Source organism: Littorina saxatilis, linkage group LG16 (genome assembly GCF_037325665.1).
Source record: "Littorina saxatilis isolate snail1 linkage group LG16, US_GU_Lsax_2.0, whole genome shotgun sequence".
NCBI classification, from domain to species: Eukaryota; Metazoa; Mollusca; class Gastropoda; order Littorinimorpha; family Littorinidae; genus Littorina; species Littorina saxatilis.
Genome location: NC_090260.1, coordinates 42,864,177 through 42,878,512, shown reverse-complemented (window position 1 = coordinate 42,878,512; position 14,336 = coordinate 42,864,177). Strand labels below are relative to the sequence as shown.

The window sequence follows — 14,336 nt, the reverse complement described above, 5'->3', positions numbered from 1 at the left end:
ATGCTAAAAATCTGCAAACTTATAACAAAAATGGATTTTTTTCATGGCAGAGCAGCAGCAACATGCCGATGAGTTTGTCAAATTTATTGCATGCACCGTACTCAGCGGGAATTCCCGTTTTTTGACGATGTCGCAGTCATGAAAATAAAGTCCGTTTGTATCCCTCAACGGCCACAACACAGAGCTGGCGAAGGCTACTTTCACTTGCAAAATGTTCCATATTTGGAAAGTGACCTTTACCTTTGAAAATCTATTCGCTGATTGCTCATTACCACTAACTTTCAGCCGGGAAGTCGTTCTGCGCATGCGTGCGCACCACATCCGCATAAACACGAGGACGTTATTTCGAATCGGTTCGACGTCTCAAACAGCGATGTTTCTCTCAACTCGGCCTCTAAAAGATAAATTCGGCGGGTTTCCATCATGCAAGAGGCAGAGGAAGTTACAACTTGCGGCAGATCGAGCAGCGAAGAAAAATAAGCTAGCGGTCGGTGTGAATGTTGAGTCCGCGATGCCTGAATAACAGGTAGGACGTCAGGCCTTGGTTATCTCACATAAACTCTACCTTGATTGTCCCAGTTACACCCTAAAGTACTGCTAATCGAACTTCGGACCCATCTTCCACTCATGTATCTCATTCTTGGTGAAACAATGATATTTTGACTTAGATATTTGCTTCGTTGCAAAATCCAACTTTTCTCATTCAAGGAACGCAACAACTAGGTGCATTTATGAAGGAATCAAATTTTGGGCTAAAATCTGTTGGATTTCATCCCGACTCTATTTCACCAATAAGAAGTTGATATTTTTTCTCCCTCTAGATCATTGAATCCCTTGAAATTGTCAGGGAAGCATTATGTCTAGAGTTTATTTTGGCAGAAGCCCGACTGACGTCCTACCTAAAGCTGCATGAGTTTTGGAAAAAAATAATGCTTACTTCGAAGCAATTTCCGATCAAAACTCAGCCAGTTTTTGTGTGATGGAAACAAGAATTAGCAGAAACCATATCTGTCTGCTCCTGCGATAAAACTGAGAACATCAAGAGTTGCAAGTAAAATTCCAAACGCCTTATTTCCAGCTGATCATAATCACTGCACTTGATGTTTCATTGAGTGTAGCATCAGTCTGCTGTCCATATGTGCAACTTTAGACTGATAGGGGATTGTGAAGAGTACTTGGAGTATTGGAAAATGTCAGTGAAAAGTACCTGAATGCACACAAACTCTTGGTTTGTCAATCTGTCTTCACTGTGCGCAGCAAATCACTTCACAAACTTTCAAATCCAATTTTCTCAGAATGTGATTTTCAAGGACGGTAACCACACGGCGATTGTCTTCACTTCCAATCTACGTGTGGTAGACTACTAATTTTTTTCCCCCAATCATTGTAAATGAATTCGCCCCGTAGTTACAGAAGTGCCTTTTAAAAAAACCTTATTTTTTATTTTTATGAATTGGAATGAAAGCGTGACATAGCATTTCATGCACAAATATAATTATCGCCCATATTTATTTTTTTTACTGGGAACTAAGGCTGATATTCATAAAAATGCTCTGTAACTACTGAGAAATACTACTTGTTTTGAGTTTGTTTGTTTGCTTAACGCCCAGCCGACCACGAAGGGCCATATCAGGGCGGTGCTGCTTTGACATATAACGTGCGCCACACACAAGACAGAAGTTGCAGCACAGGCTTCATGTCTCACCCAGTCACATTATTCTGACACCGGATCAACCAGTCCTAGCACTAACCCCATAATGCCAGACGCCAGGCGGAGCAGCCACTAGATTGCCAATTTTAAAGTCTTAGGTATGACCCGGCCAGGGTTTGAACCCACGACCTCCCGATCACGGGGCGGACGCCTTACCACTAGGCCAACCGTGCCGGTAAATACTACTTGTTAGTTCATAACAAAAATATGAGGTTGTTAGTGTGGTAATACCCAGTAGTAGATCGTATCTGTAGCAGACGATCCTTCTCTATGTACAATGCAAGGGAAGCAACTCCCTGCCCCTGCGCGGGCGGCCTCGTTTTGGTACTTGAATAAAGCATGTTGTAAGTACACACGCCTTGTGTCTATATTTGCCTGTATCCGAGAATACTACATGGTGGCATGGTGACCTAACACAGCTGAACAGAGCGGTACAGCGTGAGGTCCATCCAATGTCCACAGTCGACGAAAGCCTTGCCAAACTAGGCCAGAGTAAGATCTTCACAAAGCTGGATGCCAAGAGTGGATTTTGGCAAATTCCTCTCTGCCAGGAATCCAAGCTACTGACTACATTCATCACACCCTTTGGACGGTACTGTTTTAACAGGCTACCCTTTGGCATCAGCTCTGCGCCTGAAATTTTCCAGCGGATCATGTCAGAAATTCTGCTCGACCTTGACGGAGTGATCTGTCACATGGATGACATCCTCATCCACGCTGCTGACCAAGCTATCCATGATCAGCGCGTCAGAGCTGGCCTCACACTGAACGAGAAGTGTGAGTTCTCCAAGACATCCATAAAGTTCCTGGGCCACATCATTGACGCCAATGGGATACATGCAGACCCGAAGAAGATAAGAGGCAGTGAAAAACTTCCCTGCTCCGACTACTGTCACAGAGCTGCAGCGCTTCATGGGCATGGTCAACCAGCTGGCCAAGTTCATACCCAGCCTGGCTGAGACCAACGCTCCTCTGCGCCATCTTCTCCACAAAGACGCAGTCTGGGTGTGGGACCAACCACAGCAGACAGCCTTCCAGAAAGTCAAGGACCTCCTTATCTCACGGGCAGTCCTTGCTCACTACGATCCCCGGAGAGAGACCATCATCGCCGCCGACGCTTCAGCTACAGGCATCGGGGCGGTCCTCCTTCAGATACAACATGACGGGTCACGCCGACCTGTGTGTTTTATCTCGCGGTCTCTCAGCGACGCAGAAAAGAACTATGCAGTTATCGAAAAGGAGGCGCTAGCAGCAACGTGGGCATGCGAACGCTTCAATGATTACGTCATGGGTCTGCAATTCACCCTCGAGACAGACCACAAGCCGCTGGTGCCCTTGCTGAGCACAACCGAGCTACACAGGATGCCGCCCCGTATTCAGCGCTTCAAGCTACGCATGATGAGGTACTCCCCAAAGGTTGTCCACGTCTCAGGCAAACATCAAATCACTGCAGATGCCTTGTCAAGAGCACCTGTCGGTCAACCAGAACCCGCCGACATCGACCTCGTGGATGACGTTGCAGCCCTCGCTAAGCAAACTGTGGACATCCTCCCAGCCAGCACCCAGAAACTGCGAGAAATACGGGACGCACAGAAAGCAGACGGGGAGCTTCACCAAGTGTGTGAACTTTGTACTCATGGTTGGCCGGCCTACATGCCAGAGAACACTCTACTAAAACAGTACTGGCTGAACCGGGAACACCTGACCATCGTAGATGACCTCCTCCTCTTCAATGATCGCCTGGTCATCCCAAGATCCCTTCGTATGGACATCCTCAGCCGTCTCCATGAGGGTCACCTGGGCATCACCAAGTGCAGGGCTCTCGCCAGAACGTCCGTCTGGTGGCCCTACATTTCCTCAGCGGTGGAAGAAATGGTCAACAAATGCACCACCTGCGCAAAACATCGACCCGAACAGAAAGAACCGCTTCTCCCGTCATCCTTTCCTGATCGCCCATGGGAAAGAGTTGGAATGGATTTGTTTGAGCTGCACGGAAAAACCTACCTCAGCATTGTCGACTACTACTCCAGGTGGGTAGAAACAAAACTACTCTCCCGTCAGACAAGTGCAGAGACCATAAATCAGATAAAGAGTGTGTTCGCGGTCCACGGCATTCCTGACGTCGTGGTCAGCGACAATGGCACCCAATTTTCCAGTGAAGAATTCTCTACCTTTGCCACTACCTACGGGTTCACACACGTTACTAGCTCCCCCAGATACCCAAGGAGTAACGGAGAGGCAGAAAGAGCGGTACAGACAGTAAAGCGTCTAATCAAAAAAGCAAAAGACCCTTACCTAGCCCTGTTAATGTACCGGGCCACCCCCCTCCAGAACGGCCTCGCGCCAAGCGAGCTTCTAATGGGCAGGAAGTTAAAGACACGTGTTCCAGTACTCCCCAGCAGCCTGGGCCCAGCAAGGCAGGACCATGAAGCGGTCAGGGCAACAGAGGCAGCCAACAGAGAAACCCAGCGGCAGAACTTCAACCTTCGACATCAGGCCAGAGAGTTACCTCCCCTTCAGCCAGGTGACTCCGTCTGGATACGAGACATGAAGCGCCCTGGGGAGGTCATTTCAAAAACAATCCACCCACGCTCCTACATCATCAAGACTCATCACGGCAACATCCGCCGAAACAGATCTGCTGTCGTGTCTACACCCAGCGCAGACGGTGATGTTCAGCCCTCCACTCCACCAAAGTTACCGGTTCCTCAGCATGTTATGCCAGGACAACCAGAGCCAACAGCTACGCCTTCACCCCTAACAGCTGGACCGGAGTGTGCTTCTACACCAAAACAGTCTTCATCAGTCCCTACCACTACTCGATCAGGCAGATGTGTCGTCAAGCCTAATAGACTTGATCTGTGAGACAGTGTTACTCAACTTACTGGCAAGAACATTAACCCAGTCCAACAAAATAACTATGCCTGAAAAATTCCTTTGGTTTATTTCGGAAAGAATGAACCGTGCATATTATGAAGGAAAAAACACTGCAACGATAATCAACACTGTAGTTCTTCTTGATATACCAAATCAGTATTGTTGTGTTTCCGTTTATACTCTACAGTAAAACCTGTCTCTAACGGACACCCTTGGGGAATGGTAATAGTGTCCCTATTAGACAGGTGTCCCTTCTTCACAGGTGGAGGGGCCGGGGCAATATTTTACAAAGAGCACGTAAAATGAACAAGACACTTTTTGTCAGTCCTGTAGTATGTATTTATTGGATTGAACATGAGACTCACTGAAAATGTGAGTAAACAAATGATACATGTAGCAAACAACAACAACAACAACATCCCCCCACCCCCCCCCCCCCACCTAACCCGTTCCCTACACACACTGTGCATCAAACTTACGCAAGTCGGACGTCACAAAGCTAAAAATAGCTGACTCTTCATCAGTCATTCAACGGGAAATTCCGCAGTGTGTCTCGACCAAATTGGGTCAGCTCTTGTTTCATTCAGTTTTTCTAGTCTCAGCATAAATGCATGGAACAAAAATTTAGCTGTGTTAACTATTGTTTCCTTCGAACGATTGCTTACAAAGAGAGAGAGATCATCACGTCTTCTTTTTCCGATTTGATCCTCGCGATCTGTGTTTTACCACATCCCATCTCCTTCGCCACATCTTGGCATGATTGGCCGCTATCTAGTTTTTTCAAGGCAGCGACACGCTGCTCTAAAGTCAACGCTTTTCTTTTTCCTGCTGGAGATTCCATTTTCAAACACAGTAGTCTACTGTTGCTTTTGATTGTGACTGTATCCACAATGCGGAAAAGCGAAAGTGAGTGAGCGAAAGTGGGTCTCCATCTAAACAAGCCACTGATTGGTCAGAAAAGGGACAGGACAACCAATCAACAACCATTTGTGCTACGGCTACGGCTGCCGAGCACTGTCTGCATAACAGTCGAGTTTTCGAAGTTGCGTTTTTATGTACGTTGTGTCCGTTTGTGACAGTGTTTACACTTCCTACGGTCCGAAAAATCGTGTCCGCGTCCGCAAGTGGCAGGTGTCCGCCCGTTAAAGGTTAGTTATTGTTGAAATCGTGTTCGTGCCATGATAAACTGTCCGTATGTAGCAGGTGGCCGTTACAACAAGGGTCCGCTAGACTCAGGTTTTACTGTATAAGATTTCTTATGTTGTAGAATGTAGGTCTAACACATACTGGCTCAGTAGAAAGAAATGACAAAGGACCAAAAACAAAACTCTGAAAGACCTGAGTTCACTAGAAATAAGGACTGAACAGATTTGTTTACTTTAGTTCATTTATTATTCATTTAAAAGAACTTGTAAGGGAGGTGTGGTAATACCCAGTAGTAGATCGTATCTGTAGCAGACGATCCTTCTCTATGTACAATGCAAGGGAAGCAACTCCCTGCCCCTGCGCGGGCGGCCTCGTTTTGGTACTTGAATAAACCTGTTGTCATTACACTCGCTCGTCATCGTTTCTGACCGTATGCAAGAATACTACAGTTAGTTTGAGAACTGTCTAAAATATCACGCTCGAGCAGAATAGGCCGTTTTATGTTTTTTTGTCAAAAATCTAGCGTTTTTACCCATAAAAAGATCCTCAGGCAAAACATTTGCACAAATGAGTCTTTTTATGTGTTTTTGCTTGATAATACATACAGATATTGCAAGAAAAGGTGCAAACATCCAGCAGAAATTTTTCGTGCCACCTCTCCCCAAGCTAGCATTTTTTCAGCAAGGCGCATTGTATATTGAGGATGTTGCATTTGTTGTTTTAGTGTTAGAGAGGTTTGGTTAACCTTACCGTATGGCTCTGGTTCCGTCATGTGCCAGTACTGCGGTGTCTCTTCTGCGACATCAATCTCTATCTTGATGTCAGACAGAACTGCTGTGTCTCCTTCCTCCATGCTGCAGTGAGAAGCTTCTGCATGTACCTGTCTGGTCACTAATGAAGGCCTTGATGGTTCCCCACTGTTCACAGCATTACTGTAGAAAAAGAACAAAAACTATAGTACATGTATTTGAAGAAAACGAGGATGAAATGGTGCAATGGTTCTGCTTGCACTTGCAGTACAAAAAAAAAAATCTATGGCAGCTGGTCGTTATGGTAATTCTTCCCACACAACATCACAACCACCAAAATATCACAGCCGCCACAGGAACATCTGAACAGCCATTTTCAATTTTTCAAGGGAAAAACGTTGTGGTCTTGTCTTTCAAAAGTGTTTTGTTTTCACAAACTACAAACATGGCACGCGCTCCTCAGTATATATCACTATATGCAACGTAATCATTGTATGCAGAAATCAGCAATAAACAGGTGAAACAAGGCAAAAGCTATACGCACTCCGAGTGTTTACAGGATTGCTAGATCTGTATACACTCCGACAATGAAAAGCTCTGTTACAACTCTTTTGTCAATGAAATGCCCCCTAACTAGTCATTAGGAAGTAGCCAGTGAAAAACCAATAATCATGATGTATTGACTTCCGCTATCTCTTTTTCGGAGTGTCGAGGGTTGGCAAATAATACATGTACATTTACATAGTATACAACCATTTCTGGGTCACAAAGTGTGTTCCAAACTGCCGTTTTTCTGTGTGTTACTGTTTGTGTTTTGTTTGTGTATGTCCCAAGCGTACTTTGATATGTGTACTATGAATCGACAATGAATGGCGTCGCCGGAATGACAATCTGCATGTTGATGTGGTTGTCTGGTCTTTGATGTGCACTCAGAGAATGAAATCTACATTATATTATAATTAAAGTCCGTGGAGCATCAGAATTTTTCATTGTTTTGCACTGGCTATACGCATTCGGAGTGTATAGTAGTATACAGGGGTCAGAGTCCTGTATACACTACGGCGTTTTCGACACCACTTTGAAACACTTAGAGCTACATATCATATTTTCCAAAACACACAAGTCAACATCCCACAATAGCAATTAGCGGTAATCTTGCACTTAAGTGTTAAATTCAAAGCTCAGAATTCAGAGACATCTAAGCCTCCAAATTTGCAGAACCTTCACTTGTAAGTATAACAATTCATTTTAGACCCCTTTGATGTCACGGAATGAACTGTATCTTTGTGTACAAATGCATTTCGTTTGCATGCGTCAAACTCTAAGACGGAATTATGATTATCCGTGAATTCCGACAAGGGATATATAAAGACTTTAAAGTTCTCTGTCGTGTATATGATGTCGCTTGGTTGAAAACGTAAGCTTTCTGGCGTCATTTTCATCGATCAAACAACCAAATTAATCAATTATTCTAAAGTTTGGAGCTCAATCTGTCAATTAATTTCACGACAAAATAATGTTCCTTCTGCATCACGATGTCACCAGGAAGAAGCGTATCTAGGGGCCGTACTCCATTACGCCTATCAAATGTCTGTTTGTTCTTCTTCTTAGCCTTTGCATCATTGGCTGCCACTGTTGATTTCTCGCAGACTCTGGGCTCGAGGTTTTCAGACAGTGTTGGGAGCGTTGTTCTCAGACGTCTTCCTGATGCAAGCTGTGCTGGGCTGTAGCCTGTGGCTTCAATAGGTGTGTCTCTGTAGATGAGAAGAGCGAGTGCAGGATCATCTTGCGACAGTATCTTCTTTGCTGTCTGTACTGCTCGTTCTGCCTCACCGTTCGCCTGTGGAAAGTGAGGACTTGTAGTGACGTGTTTGAATCCCCACTCCTTTGCAAAGATCTGGAACTCTCCGGATGTGAACTGCGTTCCATTATCAGAAACAAGTATCTCGGGGATGCCCTGTCGTGCAAACATGTCTTTCATGTTCTTGATGACTTCTGCTGAAGTGATCGTCTTGAGGTGAACCAGTTCAATGTACCTGGAGTAGTAATCCACAAGAACAAGGTATGACTGTCCCTTGAGTTCACACAGATCTGCTCCGCACTTCTGGAATGTTCGCTGAGGTAGCTCTGTTGGAATCAATGGCTCTTTGGTCTGCGATGGCCTCTTCTCCTGACAGTGCTTGCATTCTTCAACCAACTTCTTCATTCTGGCGCTGATTCCGGGCCACCAAACTGCTTCCTTCATCCTCTCTCTACATTTAGTGATCCCTTGATGACCCTCGTGGATTCTGCGTAGAATGTCGTCCTGTAGCGAAGCTGGGACCACGATGCGCTTTCCTCTAGTAAGAAGACCCTGATTCTCGCTGAGTTCACTGCGCACTGCGTAATAGTCACGCAATCCATCCTCAACTTCGGTGATGTACTGCGGCCATCCTTCACGCGTATAGCGAAGTGCTTCTTGGATCAGTCTGTCTTTCTTCGTCTCCACTGCGATTTCTTGCATGCGTTTGTCTGATGCTGCACAAGACCAGGAAATGTCCACACCGTGTAGGTAGGCTTCCACATCTTCAATGAGTGTTGTGACCTCGTCTTGCTGTTCAGTGGTGAACTGAGGACTGCGGGAGAGAGCATCTGCGACGACAAGCTTCTTCCCCGGCACATACTCAGCTTTGACGCTGAACCTCATGAGACGCATCAGCATCCTTTGACATCGTATGGGCGTATCTTAAAGGTCTTTGTGGTTGATGATGGGCACGAGGGGCTTGTGATCTGTCTGAAGCGTCACGTTTTCCAGACCAGAATTTCTCACATGACCAGACTGCTGCCAGTGTCTCTTTCTCGATCTGGGCATATCTGCGTTCTGTGGTTGTCAATGTTCTTGAACAGTATGCGACAGGTTTCATGCCTTCGGGGTGTTCTTGCAGTAACACTCCTCCGATCCCATAACTGCTCGCATCTGCGCTGACGACTGTCGGCTTCCTCAGATCGTAGTGTGCTAGCGTTGGCGCTGAGGTAAGCATCTTCTTCACAGTCACCATGGCCTGGATCTGTGCTGGGCCCCACGTCCATGCTTGGTTCTTCTCCAGAAGTTGTGTCACTGGCTGGAGTACACTGGACAGGTTGGGCAGGTAGCGACCAAGGAAGTTGATCATACCAAGCATCCTCCTCAACTCGGGCACGTTGGTTGGATCTGTCATGGTCATGATGGCTTCCAGTTTGGCTGGATCTGGTGAGATGCCGTTCTTGCTGATTCGATGACCCAAGAACTCGATCTCATGCTTCCTGAGTTCGCACTTCTCCCGATTCAGCTTCAGGTTGACGCTGGCCAGTTTCTTAGTCACGCTTTCAAGATGTCGCTCATGTGCTGGTTCATCCTCACTGTGGACCATCATGTCATCGAAGAAACAAATGACGTTGGACTCATCCTTCAGTATGTTCTCCATGGTTCTTTGGAAAATCTCTGGAGCTGAAGTTATGCCGAATGGCAACCTCTTGTAGTAAAATCTACCGCATGGGGTAATGAAGGTAGTGAGCTTTGCTGACTCTGGGTCAAGTGGAATCTGGTAGAATCCTGATGTGGCGTCTAACTTGCTGAAAACTGCCGACCCAGACAGCTTGTGCAGGATGTCTTCGAGCGTGGGGAGTGTGTAGCGCTCACGTTTGACTGCTGCATTCAGATGCTTGTAGTCTGTGCAGATTCTCACTGATCCTGACTTCTTCATGACTGGCACTATCGGTGCACACCAATCTGTTGGTTCTGTCACCTCTTCTATAATCCCAGCCTTCTGCATCTTTGTGAGTTCATCTTTGACTTTGTCTAGCAGGGGTATTGGGATCCTTCTTGCTGAGTGAACACTGTAAGCTTCAGATTCTGCTTTCAGAACGATCTTCACTGGTGGGCACTGGACAGGTTTGTCATCCAGCTCACCGAAGGGCATCTCCACAGCTTCAACCCTCATGACTAGGCCCATTCTTGCCGCTGCTTCTCTGCTGAGAAGGTTGTCTGTCTTTGACTGTACGACGAAGAGTCGAAGCGAGTGAAGCTGGTCGTGGACTTTGCTAATGGCCACAAATTGTCCCTCACACTTTAGGATTCCTCCTGGACTACGCAGGATTGCGCTGGTTTTGCTAAGTTGTGGGCAAGGCTTCAGCTTTCGGTACTGCGCTGATGAGATAACGGACACGTCCGCTCCAGTATCAATCTTGAATGGGACGTCGCATCCTCCAAACTTGAGTGTCGTCATCCACGGCGGTTCCTTTTTGCCTTCTGAGCACAGTGTTCCTACAAAATGTTCCTCTCGGCTTGCTTGAGCCTCTTCTGAATACCCCCTCTGTGATGCCACCTCCATTTGTGGTTCATCTATGGCGTTGACTGCCTTGCTTCTGCAGACTGCTGCGAAATGGTTGTTGCGTCCGCACTTGTTGCACTTCTTGCCTTGTGCTGGGCACGCTTGTCTGTGGTGCTGACGACCGCAACGTGAACAGCTGGCCTCTTGCAGCTTCCCCCCGCCTTGGGTTTGTTTGTTTTTGTTTGTTTATTTGTTGCTTAACGTCCAGCCGACTACGCAGAGCCATATCAGGACGAGGAAGGGGGGGATGAAGGGGGCCACTTGTCAAGCGATTCCTGTTTACAAATGCACTAACCCATTACTTGTGTCCCAGCAGGCTTTAGTAAAACTAAATTATTACCTACTGGAAGATTACCAGTTTCCAGTATGTTAAAATAGGCTTAAAATAACCTATCTACTGCTGGACTTACATCAGAACACTAACAGATTAAACTATACATGAATCGCGAGACAAGCGGCAAGAGAAGAGATTTTTGGAAAAAATACAGGTGAATGAGCAAGAAGGCAGAAAAAAGAAAAGAATTCATGAAGAAAAAGAGAGCATGACAGGAAAGAGGAACCAAAAATCTACCTAACAGCAAACTAGAAAGCTCCCGCGGTTCCAAAAACAGGAGGGGCCTTTAATTTCATAACCGCAGTGCCCCACTGCGTATAACTACTGCCGCCTCTACGAGCGCTGCCAGCGCTACCTCCACGCCTGTTCCGTTGATCACTACCTCCGCTTTGTCTGCGCTGTAGTGCGTCTACACTTGACTGCCGCTGGTCTGAGAGCTGTGACTTTACCAGTTCATACTGCCTAGCGTCCTACACAGCACCTTCTAAGGTCAAGTCCGGTTTTAACTGCAGTTTTTCTGAAAGTTCAGTGTCTAGGACTCCTAACACCAATCTGTCCCTGATGGACTCTTCTTTGTTTGGGAACTCCGCTGTTGCAGCTAACTCATGCAGTGCACGAACATATGTTTCAATGTTTTCTTCAGGCTTCTGATTTCTAACGTGGAATCTAGCTCGTTCATGGATAATGTTTCTTTTTGGAACAAAATACCCATCAAATTTGCCAAGGACAACATCAAACTTCTTTGAGTCTGCATCACTCAGTCCGAATGAAAGAAATATTCTCTCAGCTTCATTTCCCATCGCATAGATCAAAGCACTGACCTGTACCTTTTCCTCATCTTTATCCAGTTTGGACGCTGACCTGTATCTCTCAAAACGCTGTTTCCATTCAGGCCATTTTGTAGGTTGCGTGAAATCGAATGCGTCGGGCGCTTTGAAAGGACCCATGACTCTAGTCTAGTTCTGCCACAGGCGAAGGTGTCGTCCACTGGACTACTACTACTGCTTGCTAGGTCTCGCCACCTTCTGTTTTCTGAAACTAAATTCAGTTCGATTTGCTAGAGACGTCGGTACTGACCACGCTGCCACCATGTAGCGTTATGCTATTAGCATAATGTAGCTGTCATACTCACACAACTAGCCCAACAGTCGGATAGTTTGGAAAGGTGTTTATTCAGGCATGATGTCAAGATGGCGACCAAGATGGCGACCCGGTCTCGAGTCCCCGGATGCTCATTAGCATATCAAGGGACGTAATACACATAGACTACGCGACAGCTTGTATCAAAAATAAGTAAAGAATGCCACCGAATTCCTAGCTATGAATTAAACACACTAAAGCATATCAAAATACTCATTTAAACCAACCTAGCTTCAACAAAACAGTTTAGCAATCTTTCGATTTACAAGCTTTTCGGACACCATGCCTAAACTAGCAATCATATCGATAGTCGTAACAATGATTTTCTCCGTAACGTCGTTTTGCACAAAACTGCCAAATGAGAAAGGAATAGACACAAAACAAATAATGTATTGACACATACTGAACAGACCCAGTGCCTGAGTGTGTGTTCATTTTTGTTGTTTATAGAACATGTTTTTATTGCACACGCTTTTTGGAGGGCTCAGACATTTTTGAAAGTGAAAGATGTGACTCAACACCGGTTATGTATTTCAAGACATCTTATTATTATTATTATTATTATTATTATTATTATTATTATTATTATTATTATTATTATTATTATCATTATTTATTATTATTATTGTTGAATTGTTTCTTGTATTGTTTTTGCTCTCCCTCACCCCTCAACTCCCTTTTCTGTACATAGCCTGATTTCTTTTTGTTTTAGTTCCTTTTATTTGGTGTTGAATGAAATGTGTTTTTATTGTGTTTTTTAATTTTCCATGTACCCTCACGGGGTTTTATCGGAATAAAACTTGACTTGACTTGACTTGGTAAAAAGACTACAAATTTAGTAGATTTTCTGGCGAAGAGCTTACTTCAAGGGAGCGAACTCCAACAACTTGAATTATTTTCGTCTGGTTCATCAACCGATGAATCACGAAAACTGTTCCACTACTTTGCTGTTTTAGATCAAAACCGTTCATAAGGTGTGTATCGTTATGTTATTGCTGCGATTTATTAGATATTGCTATTATTTGCTGTGTATTGGTTACTTTTTGCATCAGCTGATTGAGTGAGTTGAGGTTTGATCCCAGCCGAAAATCGATAGGCCTTTTTCTTCTTCAAATACTGAGGAAATCCCTACAAGTACAAGGCAACTATCCTCATTTGGTTGTTGCGCCTAATTTTTCCAGAGTGAAAGATAAACGGGATAGTGTACCTATGAAAATAACAACATGGGTGGGTTGGTAGGCAAGCTATCGCTTTTCGCGATTTGCCCTGGCAGGGGTTGGCGACGTGAAGCTAGCGGCAGGACGCAACCAGGCTGTGATTAGCTGGTCATTATGACGTATTTTCCGGTTGATCCGAACCCTAACCCATAAAAGTGCATCCTTTATTTCAACGCGAAGCATTTTATTGTGGATTTTATTTATGAATTAGCCGACCTACACACACACACACATCCATGGCAGTGTTTACATTCGATAAACCTGAAGCTACCGATCGTCCTAATAATAGCCAATCACAGCCTGGCTGCGTCCTGCCGCTAGCCCCAAGTGTCTCGGCTTGGGTTTTTTTCGACTAGAGGTCCATTGACTGACTCAGCCATGCATCAATCAGTCATATTGCAAACCGACCAGTAAAAAAAACCCACCTTTCCTTCCGCCATGGGACTGCCTCAATTGTGCATTACGGCAGTGATGAGAAACTTCTGAAAGTTGTTTACAATACATGCATGTACAATATATGAGAGGACAATTCAATTCAATTCTTTATTTTCCAATGCCAATGGTCTTACATGAAGGTGAATAAAAGGTCTGAGGATACAATAACAAACAGAAAAGTTATCAAAACAACTTGATGGACAGAAAAACATTTTTTTATCAACTCCACAGGCTAATTGTCAGTCTTTAATCCTCTCTCACACACTCACTAGATTGGCACATTGACTAGAATGGCACTTCTGGGGTTACATTGGCACACTGTAATAGTACATTTAACTTGACCAGAATGGCAGTTCAGGGTTAGATTGGCACATAATT

At 45.1% G+C, this 14,336-nt stretch overlaps 2 protein-coding genes and 1 long non-coding RNA gene across 7 annotated transcripts in view; 1 reads left to right on the top strand and 2 right to left on the bottom strand.

Moving 5' to 3' along the window:
* Window positions 1-12,679, bottom strand: part of LOC138949633 (zinc finger protein 11-like) — a 74,600-nt gene extending 61,921 nt beyond the window's left edge. The window contains exons 1-2 of one of the 4 annotated variants that reach the window (XM_070321421.1): window positions 11,988-12,679; window positions 6,485-6,666 (exon numbers count right to left, since the gene is read on the bottom strand). In XM_070321421.1, coding sequence (XP_070177522.1) covers window positions 6,485-6,666; window positions 11,988-12,004 — 199 coding nt within the window. In that variant the 5' untranslated portion in view covers window positions 12,005-12,679. The remainder of the gene's footprint in view (window positions 1-6,484; window positions 6,667-11,987) is intronic. The other 3 variants (XM_070321422.1, XM_070321423.1, XM_070321424.1) reach the window with 3 other exon arrangements.
* Window positions 1-14,336, bottom strand: part of LOC138949675 (uncharacterized) — a 349,293-nt gene that overhangs the window by 298,818 nt on the left and 36,139 nt on the right. The gene's annotated exons all lie outside the window — the stretch shown is intronic.
* Window positions 13,171-14,336, top strand: part of LOC138949635 (zinc finger protein 189-like) — a 32,410-nt gene continuing 31,244 nt past the window's right edge. The window contains exon 1 of one of the 2 annotated variants that reach the window (XM_070321425.1): window positions 13,171-13,280. The gene's annotated coding sequence lies outside the window, so the exon portion shown is untranslated. The remainder of the gene's footprint in view (window positions 13,281-14,336) is intronic. The other variant, XM_070321426.1, reaches the window with a different exon arrangement.